The following is a 19,737-nucleotide window of genomic DNA, read 5'->3' as shown; positions in this document are numbered from 1 at the left end:
CTCACTTCAACAGGCATGGATTTTGAAAACAACAATAATGTTAAACACAACTCACACTTTTCTCACATGACGTACTGAAAGCATTTGATCATGGCAACCAGGTAGACGCATGTTTCTTGACTCCTGAAAAGCAGTTGACTCAAGACCACACCTATAATTACTGCCAAAAGTATGATCATCAACTGAAATTTGTGAATGGACTGAGGACTTTATGCTATGGAGGGCACAGCATGTTATCTTGGATGGACAGCCATCATCACCTGTAGAAGTAACTTCGCATATGCTCAGGGATTGGTTGCTGTTCATATTGTATATTAATGACCTTGCAGAAAATATTAATAGTAAAGTCAGACTTTTTGCAGATGATCCAGTTATCTACAATGAAGTGCTGTGTGAAAGAAGCTGTACAAATATGTGGTGCAAAGATGGCAACTTACTTTAAATGTTCAGAAATGTAAAACTGTGCACTTCACAAAATAAAAAACCATAGTCTCCTATGCCTATAACATTAACAAGCACTGTCGGAACTGGTAGACTTTAACAAATTCTTCTTCTTCCGTATCCGGATGCACCAATTATATCTTCCCTTCCCAGTAATTAGCAATATAGTTTGCTTTGTCATCGACTTTCAAAATAACATCTTTAGTGCATGTTATAGACATATCTGGGCAAATCAGTAGGTGGTCCAAGTAATGTATTGCTCCGCATTCACACCTATCGCTATCACTGTAACCCCATTTAAACAGGTTTGATTTGCACCCAGTTACTCTAGTACGCAGCCAGTTTAATGACCTCCAAGTTGTAAAAGGTAGTTGAAATCCTGCAGATCCCTCCTCAAGTAGTTCCATTGTGGAGTGTGGCACCATTTCTTCCCAAAGAGATAGCCGCCTTGCGACGGGCTTGGTGGCAAGCTCTTCAGTAGTTTCAATGAAACTCCTGCGGGATTTCAGCCGGACACGTTGTTTTCAGTGCATATGCATCGAGTGTCTAGGATCATTCATTTGTTTTGATCTTTCGATCTCGGCAGCTACTTGTCTGCGGATAGTGGGTGGTGCTATGCCTATGATGGGATAAATTATGTCTGTGGGAGTTGGTTTGATGCATCCTGTGGCATTACGTACAGTTTCATTTACGGCGACGTCAACTTGCTTAGTGTGAGCAAAGTTCCTCCAAACTGGCACCGCAAATTCCACTGCTGAGATACTCAGTACCAGACCCGTGGTGCGCAAAACATGTGGTTGAGCTCCCCACGATGAACCTGTTAGCTTCAGCAGTATGTTGTTCCTGGCACAGACCTCTTTTTTACTGTTGTGACAGTGCTGCTTAAAAGTAAGTGCTCTGTCCAATGTTACTCCCAGGTATTTTGGGCTGTTTGTATGTTTCAGCTCTTCCCCTTGCCACATGACTCGGAGTTGTTTTCGTTTGGCTTGTTTGTTCCTAAGATGGAAGGCAGATACTTGAGATTTACTAGGGTTTGGTTTGAGATTATTGCCGTTGTAATAGGTAGCAAGTTCTGTTAAGGCTCCTGTGAGATTCTCCACTTGTTCAAAGGTTTTATCCTGTGTAGCCACTGCTGCATCATCAGCATATATGAACATTCATGTCTGGTGGCTGATGGGAAGATCATTGATATGGATGTTAAATAATATTGGAACCAAGACACTACCCTGTGCAAGTCCAATTTTCTGTGTCCTCCATCAGCTGTTTTTAGATTGTAAGGTTACATAGTAGCATCTGTTCTGTAGCATGCATTTCACGAACATAGAAAGGGTGTAGTCCTTAGTGACATTATACACTTTCTGGTCCTTAGTGACATTATACACTTTCTGGGTAAACAACTTATGGATAACTGTGTCATATGCAGCACCGAGATCCAGGAATTTGACCCCAGTTACTTCTCCTCTCTGATAGCCATTTTCAATGTACTGTGTGAGATTAAGGATTTGGCCAAAGTAGGATTTTCCTGGTCGAAATCCAGATTGTTCATTAATGAGGGCTTTGTCCACATAATCAGCTATACGTTTGAGGATCATTTGCTCCAGCACTTTAAATAAATGACAAAGCAGTGAGACAGGCCAAAAATTTTTAACTTCAGCTGGGTCTTTCCCTGGTTTTAGTAACGCAATAACCCAAGCTTTCCTCCACAGTTTAGGAATTTGCATTATTGTAATACAGTTATTCATTAGCTCTAGGATCCATGCTTGTACTCCCGGTCCAAAATGTTTAATTTGCTCAGATCTCAGATCATCGAGGCCAGCGGCCTTATTGTTTTTCAAATTGTTGATGGCATCTTGTAGCTCCTGAATGAAGACGGGCGAGCTAGGAAGCTGATCTCCTCGTTCAGTTTTCTTTTAATTTTGCCATTCCTGATCTTCCTTTTAGTTTTTCCGTTCATGAGTAGTTGGTGAGCTATCTGATCAGGTGTAACTTCACTGTAATTTGGTTGTGGTTCTGTTGGGTCGTTGTTGAGACTTTTGACCAGTTTCCATGCCTTCCTACTGCTGCGCTTCATGTCCGTCTCTTGTAGGAGGTTACACCACTTTTCTTTTCTCGCTTCGGAGATACCAGACATCAGTACCTCACCTGCCTGGATAGTTTCCTCTGAGAAGGGGTCCTTATTGTACAGTTCTTCATACTTTTTCAGAGCTTCCTTGCTGCTACCATTGAGTTAAGCAATATACCGGGTGCGGCACCCTCAAGGTCTATAAAAGTTTCATATGATTGTATCTCTGGTTTAATTTCAAAGATCTCCTTACCAAGGTCCTCTGTGAAAAGTTCCCAATGAGCTTTTTTGAAATTGAAGCGTCTCTTGAAGGGCATTACATCTGATTTGATTATTGCAATAATGCAGGAAGTTATTGCTCTGTGTTGCGATCTTGGAATTGGGTCCTCGATTTGCTTTACAGTTTGCAGGGATACCTTTTCGGAGGCAAAGATGTTATCTGGGATTATATCCTCGTTTCCATCTTCCGCTGTTAAATGATGCGGGCAACTTTGGGTCATGTATCAATTTCAGTTTAGCCTGGTCTGCCTAGATCTCCAGCATTTCGCCATCGTCATTTGTCTCTCTATAAACCCATGCGAGGCCATGACAGTTAAATCTCCTAGTACAACTTTAATGTTTTTTGAATGGAAATTTCCAGGCTCCGTAAATTTGAACCTCACACTGGGTGGTTTGTACATGGATGTTGCAGTACATGAATGTAGCTCAATAGTAAAAATTACTATATTTTCTTCGCAGGTCAGAGCACAGGAGCATATGTCTAAGTTCGGTTTTTTGGGTGTAACACTTTGTAGGGATATGAAATGGAATGATCACATAGGCTCAGCCGCAGGTGGAGCACGTGGTAGACTTTGGTTTATTGGTAGAATAATGTAGAATTGCAATCTGTCTAGAAAGGAGAATGTTTACAAATCACTCACGCAAGTGGTTCTACAATATTATTGATCAACTGTATGGGACCCGTACCAGATAAGACTAGCAGCGAATATATGACATATACAGAGAAGGGCAGCATGAATGGTCGCAAGTTTGTTTGATTCACGGGAGAGTGTCAGAGGTACTGAAGGAATTGAACTGGAAGACTATTTAAGAAAGACGTAAACTACCCCGAGAATGTTTGTAAACAAAGTTTCAAAAACAGGCTTTAAATGATTACTATGTACTGCTCCTATAGGCATACTGAGGATAAGATTAGAATAATTACTGCACACTCAGAGGCATTCAAACAATCTTTCCTCTCACACTCCATACAGTCGTGGAGTAGGAAGAAACCTTAATAACTGGTACAATTGGATGTACCCTCTGCTGTGGACTTCACAATAGTTTTCAAAGTTCTTACAATTAGTCGGTTTCTAAATACACACATCTGAACAAACAACATGTGAAAAATTTGTTTCCGTATAACAAATTAATCCAGAATAGGTACCAACTACAAACCCTTACCTGAAACAACAAATTTAAGAAATCCATTGGAAGTGGGTTCTCCACAGTCCACATTAAATATTCTTCCGTTGTCAACCCTTTCTCACTTGTTGCGTGTCTCCTGATATCTTTCATGACCATTTCCACATCTAACATTAAAGGAGAAATAAATTATTGAGTTGTATTTTTGGTTATACATCTTAAAAGCTTATCTTCAGCAAGTCAGAAACATGACTTCACATCTAAAGCAAATAATTTATTACTGCATGCTGCAGAGAGAAGTAACGAATAGTATATTTAATTCTATATTTCTTTCACATGTTTATGGTGTCATCTGTTAGGATGGACTGAAACATGTAGGATCAAGTTAGAATTACGGAGGAAAAGAGAGCAATTGTATGCCACGACGACTATCAGTCAATAAGACTAGTATGTCTAACACGATATAAAATTATACAAAGGCAAGTAAGACATTTAACACTAGGAAAAACAGAGGGGTGAAAAGGGGGAAAAATAACTCATAAGGAATTACAACATCATCAGTGCACAAGACGTGATCATCAACTAGAAAACAATCACTGAGGATGTATGTGGGCTTAATATCAGTCACTCTAGTGTACTAGTAAATGGAAATATACAATTTGAAAAACTTGAGTTTACTTTTTGAAACTGTGGATGCAACATATTGTGGTTTCATAAGATGCACCTTTACGAGGACACCGTGTTAAACACAAAAACAGTAACGAAAAATGTAACTCATTCTTAGAGTGCAGAGGCACAGCAAATATTTTAATGTAACCTTTGAAATGTATGTCACTCACTGTATGAAGTGTTCGTGCAGTGTAGTTATTGCAAAGGCTAACAACAATATTACAGAAAGGACAGACTGTTACCATCCACCACGAGATGGCAGTCGATTGCAGACAGGCACAATGACAAAGACAGGTATAATATTTTAAGCGTTATATAAAGTACGGAAAGCATGCCTGTGACAGGGCTGGGCTTTTTAAAGGTGGTATTGGGAGTCTGTATGGGACAGGTCTTGCACATAGGTCTATTGTTGTGACATTATCCATGAGGCAAGGGATGGACAAGGATAATTTATAAGTTCAGTGGGCAGCGGAATACCACTGTAGGAGGGGCAGAACAGATACTGTGTAGGATATTCCTCATTTCAGGGCACAGGAAGCGTAGTCAAAATCCTGGTGGAGAATGTGATTCAGTTGCTCCAGTCCTGGGTGGTACTGAGTGATATGGACAGTCCTCCGTGGCTGGACAGTGAGAATGTGGGAAGTGGCTGAAGAGACAAAGCACGCAAGTTAGTTTTCTGGAAAAGTTGGGAGGGTATTTTTGGTCTGTGAAGGCCTCATTGACACCCTTACATATTTGGAGAGGACTTCTTATCACTGCAGATGTGGTTAAGTTGGGTTGCTAGGCTGTATGGAAAGGGCTTCTTGTTGTGGAACAGGTAGCATCTGTTGAAGTGGAATTATTATTAGTGACTGGTAGATCTGATATGGATGAAGGTTACACTGTAGCTATGCTTGAGGTGGAGGTCACCATCAAGGAAAGTGGCTTGTCAGGTTCATGTGGACCAGCTGAAGTGAATGGGGGAGAAGATGTTGAGCTTCTAGAGGAATGTGGATAGTGTGTCCTCATACATGGTCATGAAGATGTCATCAATGAATCTGAACCAGGTAAGAGGGTTTCAAATTATGGGTGGTTAGGAAGGGTTCCCCTAAGACAAACCATGAGTAGCTTAGCACAGTTTGGTCCCATGCAGGTGCCCATTTCTGTAATGTCCACTTGTTCGTAGGTGATGTCTCCTAAGGAGAAGTAACTGGAAAAGGATACAGTTGACCATGGTGACTGGAAAGGAGGTTTAAGTTTGGGGTAAGTCTGGCATTGGGAAAGGGAGTGTCCCAAGAGCAGCAAGGCCGTGAGTATTGGGGGATGCTAGCATAAAGTGAGGTGGCTTTGACAGTGACAATCAGGCCACTGGATGGTAAAGGAACAGGAAAAGTGGAAGTCAGTGGAATTCGTTGGTGTCTTTTATATAGAAGGGTAGGTTTCAGGAAATACCTCCATCAACATCAAACTTACCAGCCACCAACATTATCTCCACTCAGACAGCTGCCTCCCATGAAGCATTGCATGTACCGCTATCTGCAACGCATTTATGGTCCTTTTTTTCTCTCAATTTTTATTTTATTGATAACTTACTATTAACTGCAATTTGCTGTTGTGTGTTCAATCCAAGTTTTGGTACTTTAATTTCAACTAGCTTTTTGCTACTAATATTAGCTATTTATTCCTTGTAAGAGAATTTCTGGCTATTTTATAATGTTAACTCTGCAATTGTGACTGCCCCTCCCCCTCCCCCCTCCACACACACACACACACACACACACACACACACACACACACACACACACACACACACGAACAAATTGCAGTACAGCATTAATAGTAAATAAAGGAGCACTGTCAGAAAACTAGTAATCAAAATGACTCAAAAGTAAAACATTTAACCAAGAAGAATCTATATTCCACCTCAACAATTTTCAGTGAATTAACAGATACATGAATTATTTTTATTGCTGGAGTCTCACAACCAGATGAGAACTTTTAGGAAAATATCTGAGATGACTACAGATACTAACGAATATCATAAAAAAATTCTTGACCTTATGGTGGCAAAAAACTAAAGTAAAACATGAGTACCACATCAACAAGATGTTACACCGCTTCACTGTGCCTCTTACAACTTCTTCCACAAAATTTCAATCCCTGCCTACCTACTTGGAAAGGCAGGAGCAACAGAGTGCCACGCTGCATCCCTTAACTTGACAGCCAGTAGTCACTGGCTAGATTTTAGGCGAAATAAAAGTTTCACACTATTAAAGCACTAGACACTGCAATGCTGGGAAAAGAAAGTGAGTAAGCAGGCCATGTCAGTCTAGATATCAACATGGAAAAAAGTGACTGTGCAATAAATTTTGGGTCACGTCAGCAGCTAAAGCAGGGGTAGTTTTTGCCTTGGGTGCATTATTCCATTTCAAGAACTAACTTTCTAATCATAGTATCTCTGTTAGTTACAAAATCAACTTGTAGTAAATGTATAGCCATATTTCTGACTTTCTATGTACATGCAAATAACATACCAACTTCACCATACGGATCTAGAGAGAGTTCTTTAGACGATTTATTTTCACGGCGTACAAACAGTAGTACATCAATCATGTGCTGTAACTCTTCTTCTGTGAGGACACCGTCTCTATCACCATCAAAAACTTTAAAACAAACTGAAACAAAATTTATGAAATTCCAAGATTACCCATCATCATTATTATTATTATTAAAAAGTTATGTTAAGAAGTTATCTACTGACAGTTCAAGTATTTATCCTTGTAGCTTTACTACAATGTTACACTTTTCAATAAAAATAAGTTATTAACATAAATGCAGATCTAGATAAATTTCTTTTAATGTAGATATTCAAAAAATTATCTGACATGTAAGGAAAACTAAATTTCAAGTAACACTTGCCATTACCAAATGAGCACAGAACTGCATTAGCTATAGAAGTCCATTATATACTAACACTTTTGCCTCTCAGTGAGAGGGCCCCTGCACGCGGCAGATACACCACACGCCATTTCCTTGAAGTCGATGTGGCTGTCCCTGTTCTCATCGAACGCAGCGAAGACCCCGGCGCAGACGGACAAGGGCACTGGGGGGCTGACCAGAGGCACCAGCGTGTCCAGGTCAAGCTTCCCCGTGCGTGACTGGCCCTTCAAGAGCCAGTAGCGCTTCTCCAACTCTATGATGTCACTCTCTTCCACTGAAACGCAAATCATTTTTGAACCATGCTGGAAGAACACTATTCTAAAAGTACTGTGGCTAATAAACTAACAAATGTTGCACAGATGCGTACCCTTCTCTCGAAATCCCTTTTTCATTCGGTCACTTGCTCATGTTATGTGGGCTCTTCAAAAAATAAGTGGCACGTTATAATGGCAGCCCAAATTAACTTTTATCGAATACTGCTCTCCACTTCAAACTGACAAAGAAAAGTGACTATTTTTCCACAGTCACTAAGCCTTAGCAACTAACACAAGAAATGTTCTACTGATAATTCAATTCTTTGACGACAGAAATATAGTCCTTGTCAGGGAGCAATTTGAGAACTGCCATGTGGACATCCTTATACCCGGAAAACCAATTTCAAATTCCCAAAAAGATAGAAATTGTGAGGTACAGGACCTGGACTGTACGACAGATGCTTCCAAATTTCCCATCAAAAACTATAAAGCAAAGTTCATATTTGCACACAGAGTATAGTGTCATACACAGAGAGGGGTGTCGTACTGTCACACAGGACAATAATGTCTTCAGCAATTTTTCACACTTCTTGTTCTCTATGTCACTGTGTGGTGATGTCAGTGTTGCATAGTGTAAAAATGGAAGTAATGGTTGTGTTCTTTGCCATAAACTCTTGTCAAAAGAACTCCTTCACAGCTGAAGGAATCACTGGTCGTGACCATCCCTGCCGATGCCACAACTTTGCATTTCTTTGACGGAGTCGAAGAGGGTCTCCATTCTACAGATGCTCTTGTTCCTGCAGGTGTGAAGCTATAGGCCCATGGCCCACCACCAGTAACAATGCAGCTTACAAAATCGTTGCCTTCTGCTGACTAATTATAGAAGAAATCTAGGGATAGTGTGAACTTCACATCTTTGTGTGCAGGCAATACTGACTGCAAAAACCAGCTTGAGCATAATATTCGATACTGCAGACAATCTCTGACAATGGAATGAGCACTGGCTATTGAGATGTGCATCTGCCAAGCAATGTTCTCTATAGTACGTTTACAGTTGCTAAGAACTTATTCCTCTATTACCTGGACAGTGTTGTCAGTGGTCAAGGTCAATGGCCTTCCTTCCTGATTGGTAACACCCACGTCCATCAAATTTTTGGCACCCTTCCAATACAGTTGAATATGCCACTTTGTCCATGTATCACCAGAATTCAACACTTAATCTGTGAGCAATTTAGGCTTTCGCCCAGAAGGACCTTACTGCCTCACGTACTTCAACTTTGGAGCACATTTCCAGTTACTGTGCCATTTCAATTGCACATACTCGTGCACCCGTTATCCATACTGCAGCAGAACTGTGTCTGCAGGAAATCCGGATAATGTATTCATGTATTCTCTTTTGACACTGCATTAGTCTCTCTCTCTCTCTCTCTCTCTCTCTCTCTCTCTCTCTCTCTCTCTCTCTCTCTCTCTGTGTGTGTGTGTGTGTGTGTGTGTGTGTGTGTGTGTGTGTGTGTGTGTGTGTGTGTGTGATGATCTTAGCATGGGCAGACCTGTGTAACTTACTTTCCCAATCACTATGTATATACAAACAGAAATCCCCACTTATGATCCACACCGCCATCAGCTCAGATAACAACACATTATCCAGTTATATAAGCAACCTTCAACATTAGTGCAACTATAATTCTGTCTCACCTGCATTCTCCCATTCCACAGCTACAATCATGTGCTAAATACTCTTCACGCCACCTCAAACAGGTGCACGAGCTGCTCCTCTAAGATTTACATCAAATATTTCTGGCAATATAATTGAAATACAGCTGTCCAATAGCTTATGCATAAACTGTCACACAACAGTGAGAGGCCCCTGGTTCCTATGTGAGACTTCACACAAACATAAAACCAAAATCTTTATCATTAATCTCATCCGAGATGCTTTTCCCACAAAACTGACATGTGCATCGTTCATTTACTACCAGGTGACAAACTAAGCAGACGTAATGTACAGAAACAGCAATATAGTCCTCCAATATGAAGTAGTAGCTCAAAATGTGTTGGGATTGAAGAAAATATTGAGAGTGAAGATTATATGTTACTAGTAACAATAACCCCAACTTACAAGATAAAGTCACAGATAGTCAATTACGAAATGCCTGTTAATAATGTATATTTAGACACATGCACATAAAAAAAAAGCACATAAAGTGAAAGTCACACAGAACAAGACAACCAAATGAAATAAAAGACAATCTCTCACATAACTCATCAACAATAACATGCCTGATTTTCATTTAATATGAAGACTTACAATGAGTAACACCAGCAAGTGTTTGGTAGAAGGTTGGTGTTTCCAGTTCATTGCTTAGAGTAACAGTACATGGCTCCGACAGCAACCAACGACTCAATGAGGTCGCATCACGACATGACAAAAGCCAGTCCCGAAATTCTTCGTATGACACACGATCTTTCTGGAGGGGGGAAAAAAATACAATTTTATGGAAATCAAAAATATAAGGAGGATACCAGAATTTTCTGTTTAGTACACCAATTACTTCAAGGTAGCCACAAATTCTGACTCATTTACATACAGTCAATTTCACAATATATAGAAAAAGGAACATTCCTTGTAAGTAGAAATTACAGTTGTTCTAATCTGTAGCATAATTTTCATATACACACAGAAACAATTAAACTACCACTCTAAAAAGATTACAAGATGCACTAACACTCATCCTCAAATGTCAAATGGACAATGGGTTCATAGGAAGTGGAGGTAATGGCTTGCACTTTTGAACTATTGTTATGGAGTTGGGCAAGGAGAAGAGAGAGGAGGAGCAGCAGCATAAAAAATTGACATGACAAGAGGTGCTAAGGAATGAAATAAAGAGGCATAAAGAAGATAAAATACAAAAAAATAAATAATGAGTTAAAGACATGAAAATTAACAAATCTGAAGCTAATATGAAGGATAAGAGAGAGGGAAACAAAGAATGAAAAGGAAAACAAAAGAAAGAAAAAAGCAAACTAGGGTCAGAAAACATGAAATGGGGAGGTGCATAACAATGCCAAGAGCAACTGGAGGCTCAACTCTCAGGACTGTAATCAGTCATTAGAAGTCAGTTCTTATGATTACAGCACCTCAGAGGAGTTCTGTTCTTGTTAATATACCTCCTGACGCTCACCTCAATGCAAATTACACAGGAGAACAAACACAGAATACATGCAAGAGAAATGGGAAGACAAGGTATGTGAGAAGAGGGGAGACAATGAAATACATGGACAGAGAACAACAACAACAGACATGAGGAGTGTATGTTGGAAACTGATGATATTTGGATAAGGATAGAATGCTACTCACCACACAGCAGATATATTGAGTCACTGACAGGCACAACAAAAAGACTGCTAAGCAAGTGAGCTTTCTTCCAAAAATACTTCCAAACACACACACACACACACACACACACACACACACACAAAGCACAAGTCACACACATGACCAATGCTTCTAGCCTCTGAGGCCGGACTGTGAGCAATTGTGCATGATGAGAGAAGCAAAATGGGTGTTGGACTTTATGATGAGGGTGGGCTGGCGGGGGGGGGGGGGGGGGGGGGACAGGGCAGGTCCACTAGGTGCAGTCGTGGGGGTTAGATGGGGGCATTGGGAGAGACGGAGGGGGAGAGGGATCAGGAAGGAGAAGAACAGGAAAGGGAAAATATTTGTTGGTGCATTGGTAGAGAGGTGGCCCAATAAGGTTGAGGTGAGATGAATTAGGAGGAGATGATAGGACAGAGAGAACAGAAACTATTAGGTGCAGGGAGTGGTAACAAAAAGTTACCATAGTTTGAAACCAGAACGATTTGAGTACAGAAGAATGTGTTGTAAGGATAACTTCAATACGCATGGTGGCCATTCATCCTGGAGGACAGCTGAATGGTTGGGTTGGGTTGTTTTGGGGAAGGAGACCAGACAGCGAGGTCATCGGTCTAATCAGATTAGGGAAGGATGGGGGAGGAAGTCGGCCGTGCCCTTTGAAAGAAACCATTCACGGCATTTGCCAGGAGCAATTTAGGAAAATCACGGAAAACCTAAATCAGGATGGCTGGACACGGGATTGAACCGTGGCCTCCCAAATGCGAGTCCAGTGTCTAACCATTGCACTACCTCGCTCGGTGCAGCTGAATGGTAGTCATACCAATATAAAAAGCTGTTCAATGATTGCAGCTGACCTTATATATGACATGGCTGCTTTCGTAGGTGGCCCAGCTTGTGGTGGGATAGGATAAGCTTGTGACAGGAGAGGAGTAGGAAGTGCTGGGCATGTAGACAAGGCAGGTCTTACACATGGACCTTCCACAGAGATATGATACCTGTGGCAAAGTGTTGGGATTGGGTGTGGCATAGGAATGGACTAGAATGTTGTGCAGGTTGTATGGGACCACTGCTTTAGGAGGTTGGGGGAGGATCTTGGGTAGAATGTCTCTCATTTCAGGCCTTGATGTCGTTGTTGTTGTTGTGGTCTTCAGTCCAGAGGTTGGTTTGATGCCGCTCTCCATGCTACTCTATCCTGTGCAAGCTTCTTCATCTCTTAGTACCTACTGCAACCTACATCTTTCTGAATCTGTCTAGTGTATTCATCTCTTGGTCTCCCTCTACGATTTTTACCCTCCACACTGCCCTCCAATACTAAAATGGTGAACCCTGATGCCTCAGAATATGTCCTACCAAGTGATCCCTTCTTCTAGTCAAGTTGTGCCACAAATTTCTCTTCTCCCCAATTCTATTCACTACCACCTCATTAGTTATGTTATCTACCCATATAATCTTCAGCATTCTTCTTTAGCACCACATTTCAAAAGCTTATATTCTCTTCTTGTCTAAACTATTTATTGTCCATGTTTCACTTTCATCCCTTGATGATAGATATAATTAAAGCCCCAACGAACGATGTGGTTCCGCGATTCCAATGGCACATTCGGTACTTAAGCTGCAACTGAACTTAGGTCATAAAAAGACACCTATTTGTAACATCAGTAAAATAGCAACCATGCTAAAGCAATGTAAGCTGCTGGTTTGGGATAGATGTACAATGTTCCCAAAAGAGCAATTACAGTGCTTAATTGGCCAGTGCAAGATATTAAAAGCAACCGAAGTATCACAGGAGAGAGATGGTATTATTGGCTGGCAATTATAGACACACTGCCTGTAACAACTAAAGGCACACTGGCAGATTAAGTAAATGCATGAATAAAGATGGCAACCTTATGGCAGAAAGTTAAAAACTATATTTTAATAACTCATGTGTTTACAACAGCACATAACACAGAATCAGGACAGTATGCAACTGGTGCTTACGACATGATTATAAGTAGGTTGGAACTTAAATAGTGGAACACTGCTGTGGAGACACTATGCAATGGAATCTACTATTGTAACTGATAGCACAAGTTGCTGACATACCTACCTTACCCCCTAGCAAATGGACTCGCCCATCCCATGTCACCAGCATGCGCACAATCGAGGAAAACACAGTCACTTGTGAGAGAGTGATCTAATGTAATAGTGTCACTATGTTTTCGAAACAGGAACAATGGAGTTGGGTCAAGATTGAATGTGCCAGAGGTCATACAGCATGACAGTGTCATCAAGGTCTTCAAGAGGCATGGGAATTGGCATTGCCATACAGAACAGTGGCACGTTGGGTAAAAGCCTCCAATGAAGGTCGGAAAACTGTGGCAGACATGCATCGGGCAGGTCATCCTAGCGTCTCTGAAGAAGAAGTCATGCTATTGCCGCGTTAGTGTACAATGATCAATGACATATGATTTGTGAGCTCACACACGAAACCGAATTAGTGCATACGACTATGCTTCACATCCTGAAGGAGTGCTTCGGCATGAAAAAAAATTGCATCATGATGGGTTCCGCATGACTAGACGGAAATGCAGAAATGGATGCATTATGATGCTGCTCAGACACACTTGGAGCACAATAAGCGCGAAGGAGAGGCTTTCTTATGCCGTATCCTAACACTGGATGGGAGACATGAGCCACATTATACAAGCCAAAACTGAAATACCAATCCAACAAATGGCGTCATTATGGGTCACCGCGAAAGTTGAAAGTGCGTCAGAGCCCCAGTATGGTGAAAGTTACGGCGATTCTCGTGTACGACTGTCATGGTGTTATCCTAACACATTACATTCATCAATGGCAGACCATCAATGCACAGTATTACTATTTGTTTTTGGAGCATCACCTATGACCAGCTTTGCGAAAGAAGCGACGACACTTTCTGTGCAACCCACCCATTATTTTGCACGACAATGCACGAGCACATACAGCGCAAGGTGTTGCTGCTCTGTTTGGTCGATGGGACTAGGAAGTACTGTACACTCCACCATACTCCCAGACTTAAGTCCCTGTGACTTTGATTTGATTCTGAAGATGAAGGAACCACTTCGTGGCATTTGCTCCAGAGTCTTTCCAGAGATTGAACAGGCAGTAGACCGCTCCATTTGCACCATCTACAGAACAGTATACTACGCCTTCCACATCGCAGCAACTGGTGACAACTTTGACGGACAGTAACAGGTGCAAACATGTAACTCTTTTGTATCGGTTGTGAATAAATAGTTGCCACTATTTAAGTTCCAACCCTCATATTACAGGATTATTCACAGTACAGAAATGTTGGCAAAAAAGTTTTATCATGAAATGCAAGAGAACACAGGAAATGAAGAATGATTGCGTGAAAAGGCAATTTTGGTACTGACTACTGAATTTGTAGGACAGAGAAATGAAAAAAAAAAAAAAATTATGTCACAAGTAGAAAGAGAAATTACGGAGTATCTCTTTATCAATAATACAAGGGGCGTTCAAAAAGAAATGAGCTGGAGGCATAATTACAGAAACCAGTACCTTTATTTTAGAAATAAGATCCTGGCTGTTCAGACATTTGTCCCACTGTGACACAAGGCGGTGAATGGCTGTCTCATAAAATTCCCGGGGCTGTAATGTTAACCAGTTCCGCATGTACAGCTGGACATCACTGTCCACACGAGTGCACAAAACGTTATGCTGACCTTGTCCTTTGACGAAGATGGCCCCCCTTCTGATTCACTTCCTACAGCACGGACAACAGTGAATGCTCAGTGTTACTCACAAACCTTGACCACCCTTCGCCAAGCAATCAAATCAAAACAACCAAGCAAATCTCACATGTGGGGTCATTCTGCTCCACGATAATACAAAGCCTAATACGGCCAACACAGCCACAGCACTTCTGCAGAAATTCAAATGGGAGGTTCCTGGCCACCCTCCATACAGTCCAGACCTCTCTTCCTGTGAATACACCATTTTTGGTCCCCTTAAAAGGGCTCTGAGGAGAAAACGATTCACCTCTTGACGACGTCGTCCAGATGTACGTGCGCAACTGGTTAACATTGCAGCCTCGGGAATTTTATGAGAGCCATTTACCACCTTGTTTCACAGTAGGACAAGTGTCTCAACAGCCAGGGTCAACACTTCTAACATACGGGTTCTGGTTTATGTAATTATGCCTCTGACTCATTTCTTTTTGAACACCCCTTATATTAAGGCAATTTAAGAAGCCACATCATACACTGTAGAGTTTTGTGACTCCCTAGAATTGTCAGAAGTATCTTCTCACCAACTTTGATTAAAAGTTGGTGTTTGGTCCTCTCAATGTCAAATCTTGATGTGAGCCAATTGGGTAACAGTACAAGCTCACAAATTACACGTAAGTGCCAAAATGTTGTTACGGCTATTATAATTGACAGCACAGCTATAGGAAAAAGTCTTTCAATTCCACAAACCTCAATTATACTGACAGATTTGTCTTCTTAATTAAAAGAGTAACTGCCACTAAAAATTGCTTTTGGAATGAGCACATAGCCCACGGGCAGTTGCCTTTGTTCATTTAGAAAAACCTTGTGACAACTATGTAACAGGTGCCTATGTATCCAACTCAAAAACTTTCATGTCCTTGCAAAGGAAAGCAAGACCAAAGACGTTACTTATAGAACTATGTTAAGATCATGCAATGAATAACTGATAAGAAATAATTTCTTTAAATAATTTTATCTAATGTTCAGCATGTTGTTGTTGTGGTCTTCAGTCCTGAGACTGGTTTGATGCAGCTCTCCATGCTACTCTGTCCTGTGCAAGCTTCTTCATCTCCCAGTACCTACTGAAACCTACATCCTTCTGAATCTGTTTAGTGTATTCATCTCTTTGTCTCCCTCTACGATTTTTACCCTCCACACTGCCCTCCAATGCTAAATTTGTGATCCCTTGATGCCTCAAAACATGTCCTACCAACCGATCCCTTCTTCTAGTCAAGTTGTGCCACAAACTTCTCTTCTCCCCAATCCTATTCAATACCTTCTCATTAGTTACGTGATCTATCCACCTTATCTTCAGCATTCTTATGTAGCACCACATTTCGAAAGCTTCTATTCTCTTCTTGTCCAAACTAGTTATCGACCATGTTTCACTTCCATACATGGCTACACTCCATACAAATACTATCAAAAATGACTTCCTGACACTTAAATCTATACTCGATGTTAACAAATTTCTCTTCTTCAGAAACGCTTTCCTTGCCATTGCCACTCTACATTTTATATCTTCTCTGCTTCGACCATCATCAGTTATTTTGCTCCCCAAATAGCAAAACTCCTTTACTACTTTAAGTGTCTCATTTCCTAATCTAATTCCCTCAGCATCACCCGACTTAATACGACTACATTCCATTTACCTCGTTTTGCTTTTGTTGATGTTCATCTTATATCCTCCTTTCTAGACACTGTCCATTCCATTCAACTGCTCTTCCAGGGTCTTTGCTGTCTCTGACAGAATTACAATGTCATCGCCGAACCTCAAAGTTTTTACTTTTTCTTCATGAATTTTAATACGTACTCCGAATTTTTCCTTTTGTTTCCTTTACTGCTAGCTCAATATACAGATTGAATAACACCGAGGAGAGGCTACAACCCTGTCTCACTCCTTTCCCAACCACTGCTTCCCTTTCATGCCCCTCAACTCTTATGACTGCCGTCTGGTTTCTGTACAAATTGTAAATAGCCTTTCGATCTCTGTATTTTACCCCTGCCACCTTCAGAATTTGAAAGGGAGTATTCCAATCAACATTGTCAAAAGCTTTCTGTAAGTCTACAAATGCTAGAAACGAATGTTTGCCTTTTCTTAATCTTTCTTCTAGGATAAGTCGTAGGGTCAGTATTGCCTCACGTGTTCCAACATTTCTACGGAATCCAAACTGATCCTCCCCGAGGTCCGCATCTACCAGTTTTTCCATTCGTCTGTAAAGTATTCGCATTAGTATTTTGCAGCTGTGATTTATTAAAGTGATAGTTCGGTAATTTTCACACCTGTCAGCACCTGCTTTCTTTGGGACTGGAATTATTATATTCTTCTTGAAGTCTGAGGGTATTTCGCCTGTCTCATACATCTTGCTCACCAGCTGGTAGAGTTTTGTCATGACTGGCTCACCCAAGGCCGTCAGTAGTTCCAATAGAATGTTGTCTACTCCGGGGGCCTTGTTTCGACTCAGGTCTTTCAGTGCTCTGTCAAACTCACGTTCAGAATATGGCAAAATAATAAAAATACTTTCATTATGTACTCTGTAGTGGCACTACATACATTTATAAGTATGTGCATACGTATCCACACCACTATGTACCCAGATATTTATAGGTTTCTAACTTATTTACTTGATGAAGTGAAAATAACTTTTCTTCACCCATGTAGACCAGCTAAGTCATTCTCTTATCTTGCGCATGCAGATGTTCTGTGGGTGTCAGTTGTGGATGTTCTCACAAAAGTGAATCCATTTACTCCGACAGGGAGAACATACATTCTTAATGAAAGTGATGTAAACCAAAACCAGTCAGCTTCGTTATTTTGTATCAGGTTAGTGTTAATGTATATTTTATAGAAAGTTGTTTCAAAATTATTGTTAGTACCTATTGTGTTAAATTTAGCTATGAACAGATACCTGTTACTCAAAAACGAGCATTGCGCATATGATTTGTTTAATAGTTCCATTTCAAACATCATGGACCAGAACTATTATGTAAAAATTATACTTATTCATACTTTATTTCGGTTTGAAGTTAAATGCTCAGTTTCTTGTTTTTGTTATATTGGTTAATATACTGTTAGTGAAGTTGTATGAAATTAAAATAAGCAATCAACTTAATTATAAAAATGCTGATTAGTTGTGTGTTTAATAAGGTGATGTTTTGATATTTCTAATACTTTTTTTACTTACCTTTCAGTATATTTTAAAGAAATTACTGTTTGTTAAAGGTCAATTTGGTCAAACTAGGGCGGTTAGTGAAAAACAAAAGTCCGGAATAATTTTTTTTAACAATGAACCCATCATCATCCTACATTTATATTTTGCCATATGACGTACAACAGCAATAAGTAGTTATGGAAATATTTTGAAAATTTTCAATTATGTAATTTTTGTAAAAAAATTAAATCAAAATATTAATTAGTATTTTGAAAAAGGTTATTAATTAGAAGCTATGATTTGTTGTATATCCCTGGAAAGAGCATGCAAAATGACACCTTTCCCAGTTCTCTAGCTCAATTAGGGCAGCTCCTACGACAATTTAAAAAAAGTCCGTTCACACATTTTTGACTGGTTTTTGAAAAGTTTACATAGCCATATTTCAGGAATGGTTTGAGATAAAAAATTGAAATTTGGTGTTTATTTTAGCTCATTGCCTACTATAAGTATACCAACTTTCAGCACAATCTAAGAGGTTGAGGTAAAATAGGTGCGTTGCTTTGACGTGGAATGACTCACCAGGAGAGAAAGAAACTGTTCTGAAACAATAACAGGTTGGCTTGATCGAAGAATAATTGAACCAAATTCATCCAAATATGCGAGCTGAGTATTTGTTGTAAAAAAATAAAAATGAGAAGTAGTGCATCTGTATGCACTATAGAAAATGAAACAAAATTACAATGAAAGATTACCCAATGTCCTTAACGCAAGTTCTTTTGCTTAAAACATGAGATGCCCTAGTGTGTTGAACACAAGACCTCAACAGAATGCATTCTTTTATACTGATGTTTAAGAGAAGTCAGTATTGCACATTTAATTAGTTTCACACTTAGGGTGGTCATAGTTCAAGAAAGTCTAATTGGGTTATCAAATTTTCCTTTAATTCTGGCACTGTGTTTTGGGCATTGACTCTAGAGATGATCGTATTTGTTTATATGGACAATATTATAATGTTAGTGAAGAGTGGGAATGAGGCACTTAAACAGCTCAGTTTAGTGCTTAAAATTGTGACAGAATATGGCTTGGGCATTAATTTTCAAAATGCCAGATCCTGAAGAGATCTGTCATGTCTCACGGGTACTTTATGCTGTGTGGACAAACTCAACAGTTTTCTGAGAAGATAAAAACATTCAAAAACTTTCCAAAACAAATCTCTTGCAGCAATAAAAATGTCCTAGAACTAACGTATTTTAGAAAGTTAATGTCAATTTACTCTACAATTATCACACCTCTAGTGATTTACTGAGGAATAATAAGGAATACAAGTTTGAAGACAAGCCAAGAAGTGCATTCAACATGCCCAATGATATCCTTTCATTGTATTCAAATAATGGAAACTCCAGGTATCAATATGAGCAATGTAGGAAAAGACAGACCGCTACTTACCATAAAGAAGATACAGTAAGCTGCAGACAGGCACAATTAAAAGACACTGATACAGAGCTCTCAGCCACAGCATTCATCAGCTAAAGAGAAACATACACAATTCTTACACACAAGCAAGCACAACTCGAGCACACATGACCGCCACCTACAGCATCTCTGGCTGGAATGCAACTACCACGTGGGATGCAAGCAGCAGTCTGAAGGGGGTGGGTAGGGGAAGAGAGAGTAGTGTACAGATGGGGAGAGAGACGAGAGAAAC

At 40.2% G+C, this 19,737-nt stretch overlaps 1 protein-coding gene across 1 annotated transcript in view; it reads right to left on the bottom strand.

Annotated features, from left to right (window-relative positions):
* The window catches only part of LOC126284103 (ubiquitin carboxyl-terminal hydrolase 32), a 203,137-nt gene that overhangs the window by 164,859 nt on the left and 18,541 nt on the right, over nt 1-19,737 (bottom strand). Inside the window, exons 5-8 of the mRNA XM_049982761.1 lie at nt 10,058-10,217; nt 7,530-7,769; nt 7,090-7,230; nt 3,947-4,074 (exon numbers count right to left, since the gene is read on the bottom strand). Coding sequence (XP_049838718.1) covers nt 3,947-4,074; nt 7,090-7,230; nt 7,530-7,769; nt 10,058-10,217 — 669 coding nt within the window. The remainder of the gene's footprint in view (nt 1-3,946; nt 4,075-7,089; nt 7,231-7,529; nt 7,770-10,057; nt 10,218-19,737) is intronic.

Source organism: Schistocerca gregaria, chromosome 8 (assembly GCF_023897955.1).
Source record: "Schistocerca gregaria isolate iqSchGreg1 chromosome 8, iqSchGreg1.2, whole genome shotgun sequence".
Classification (NCBI taxonomy): domain Eukaryota; kingdom Metazoa; phylum Arthropoda; class Insecta; order Orthoptera; family Acrididae; genus Schistocerca; species Schistocerca gregaria.
The sequence above is the reverse complement of the archived record's forward strand: the minus strand, read 5'-3'. Positions and strand labels throughout refer to the sequence as shown.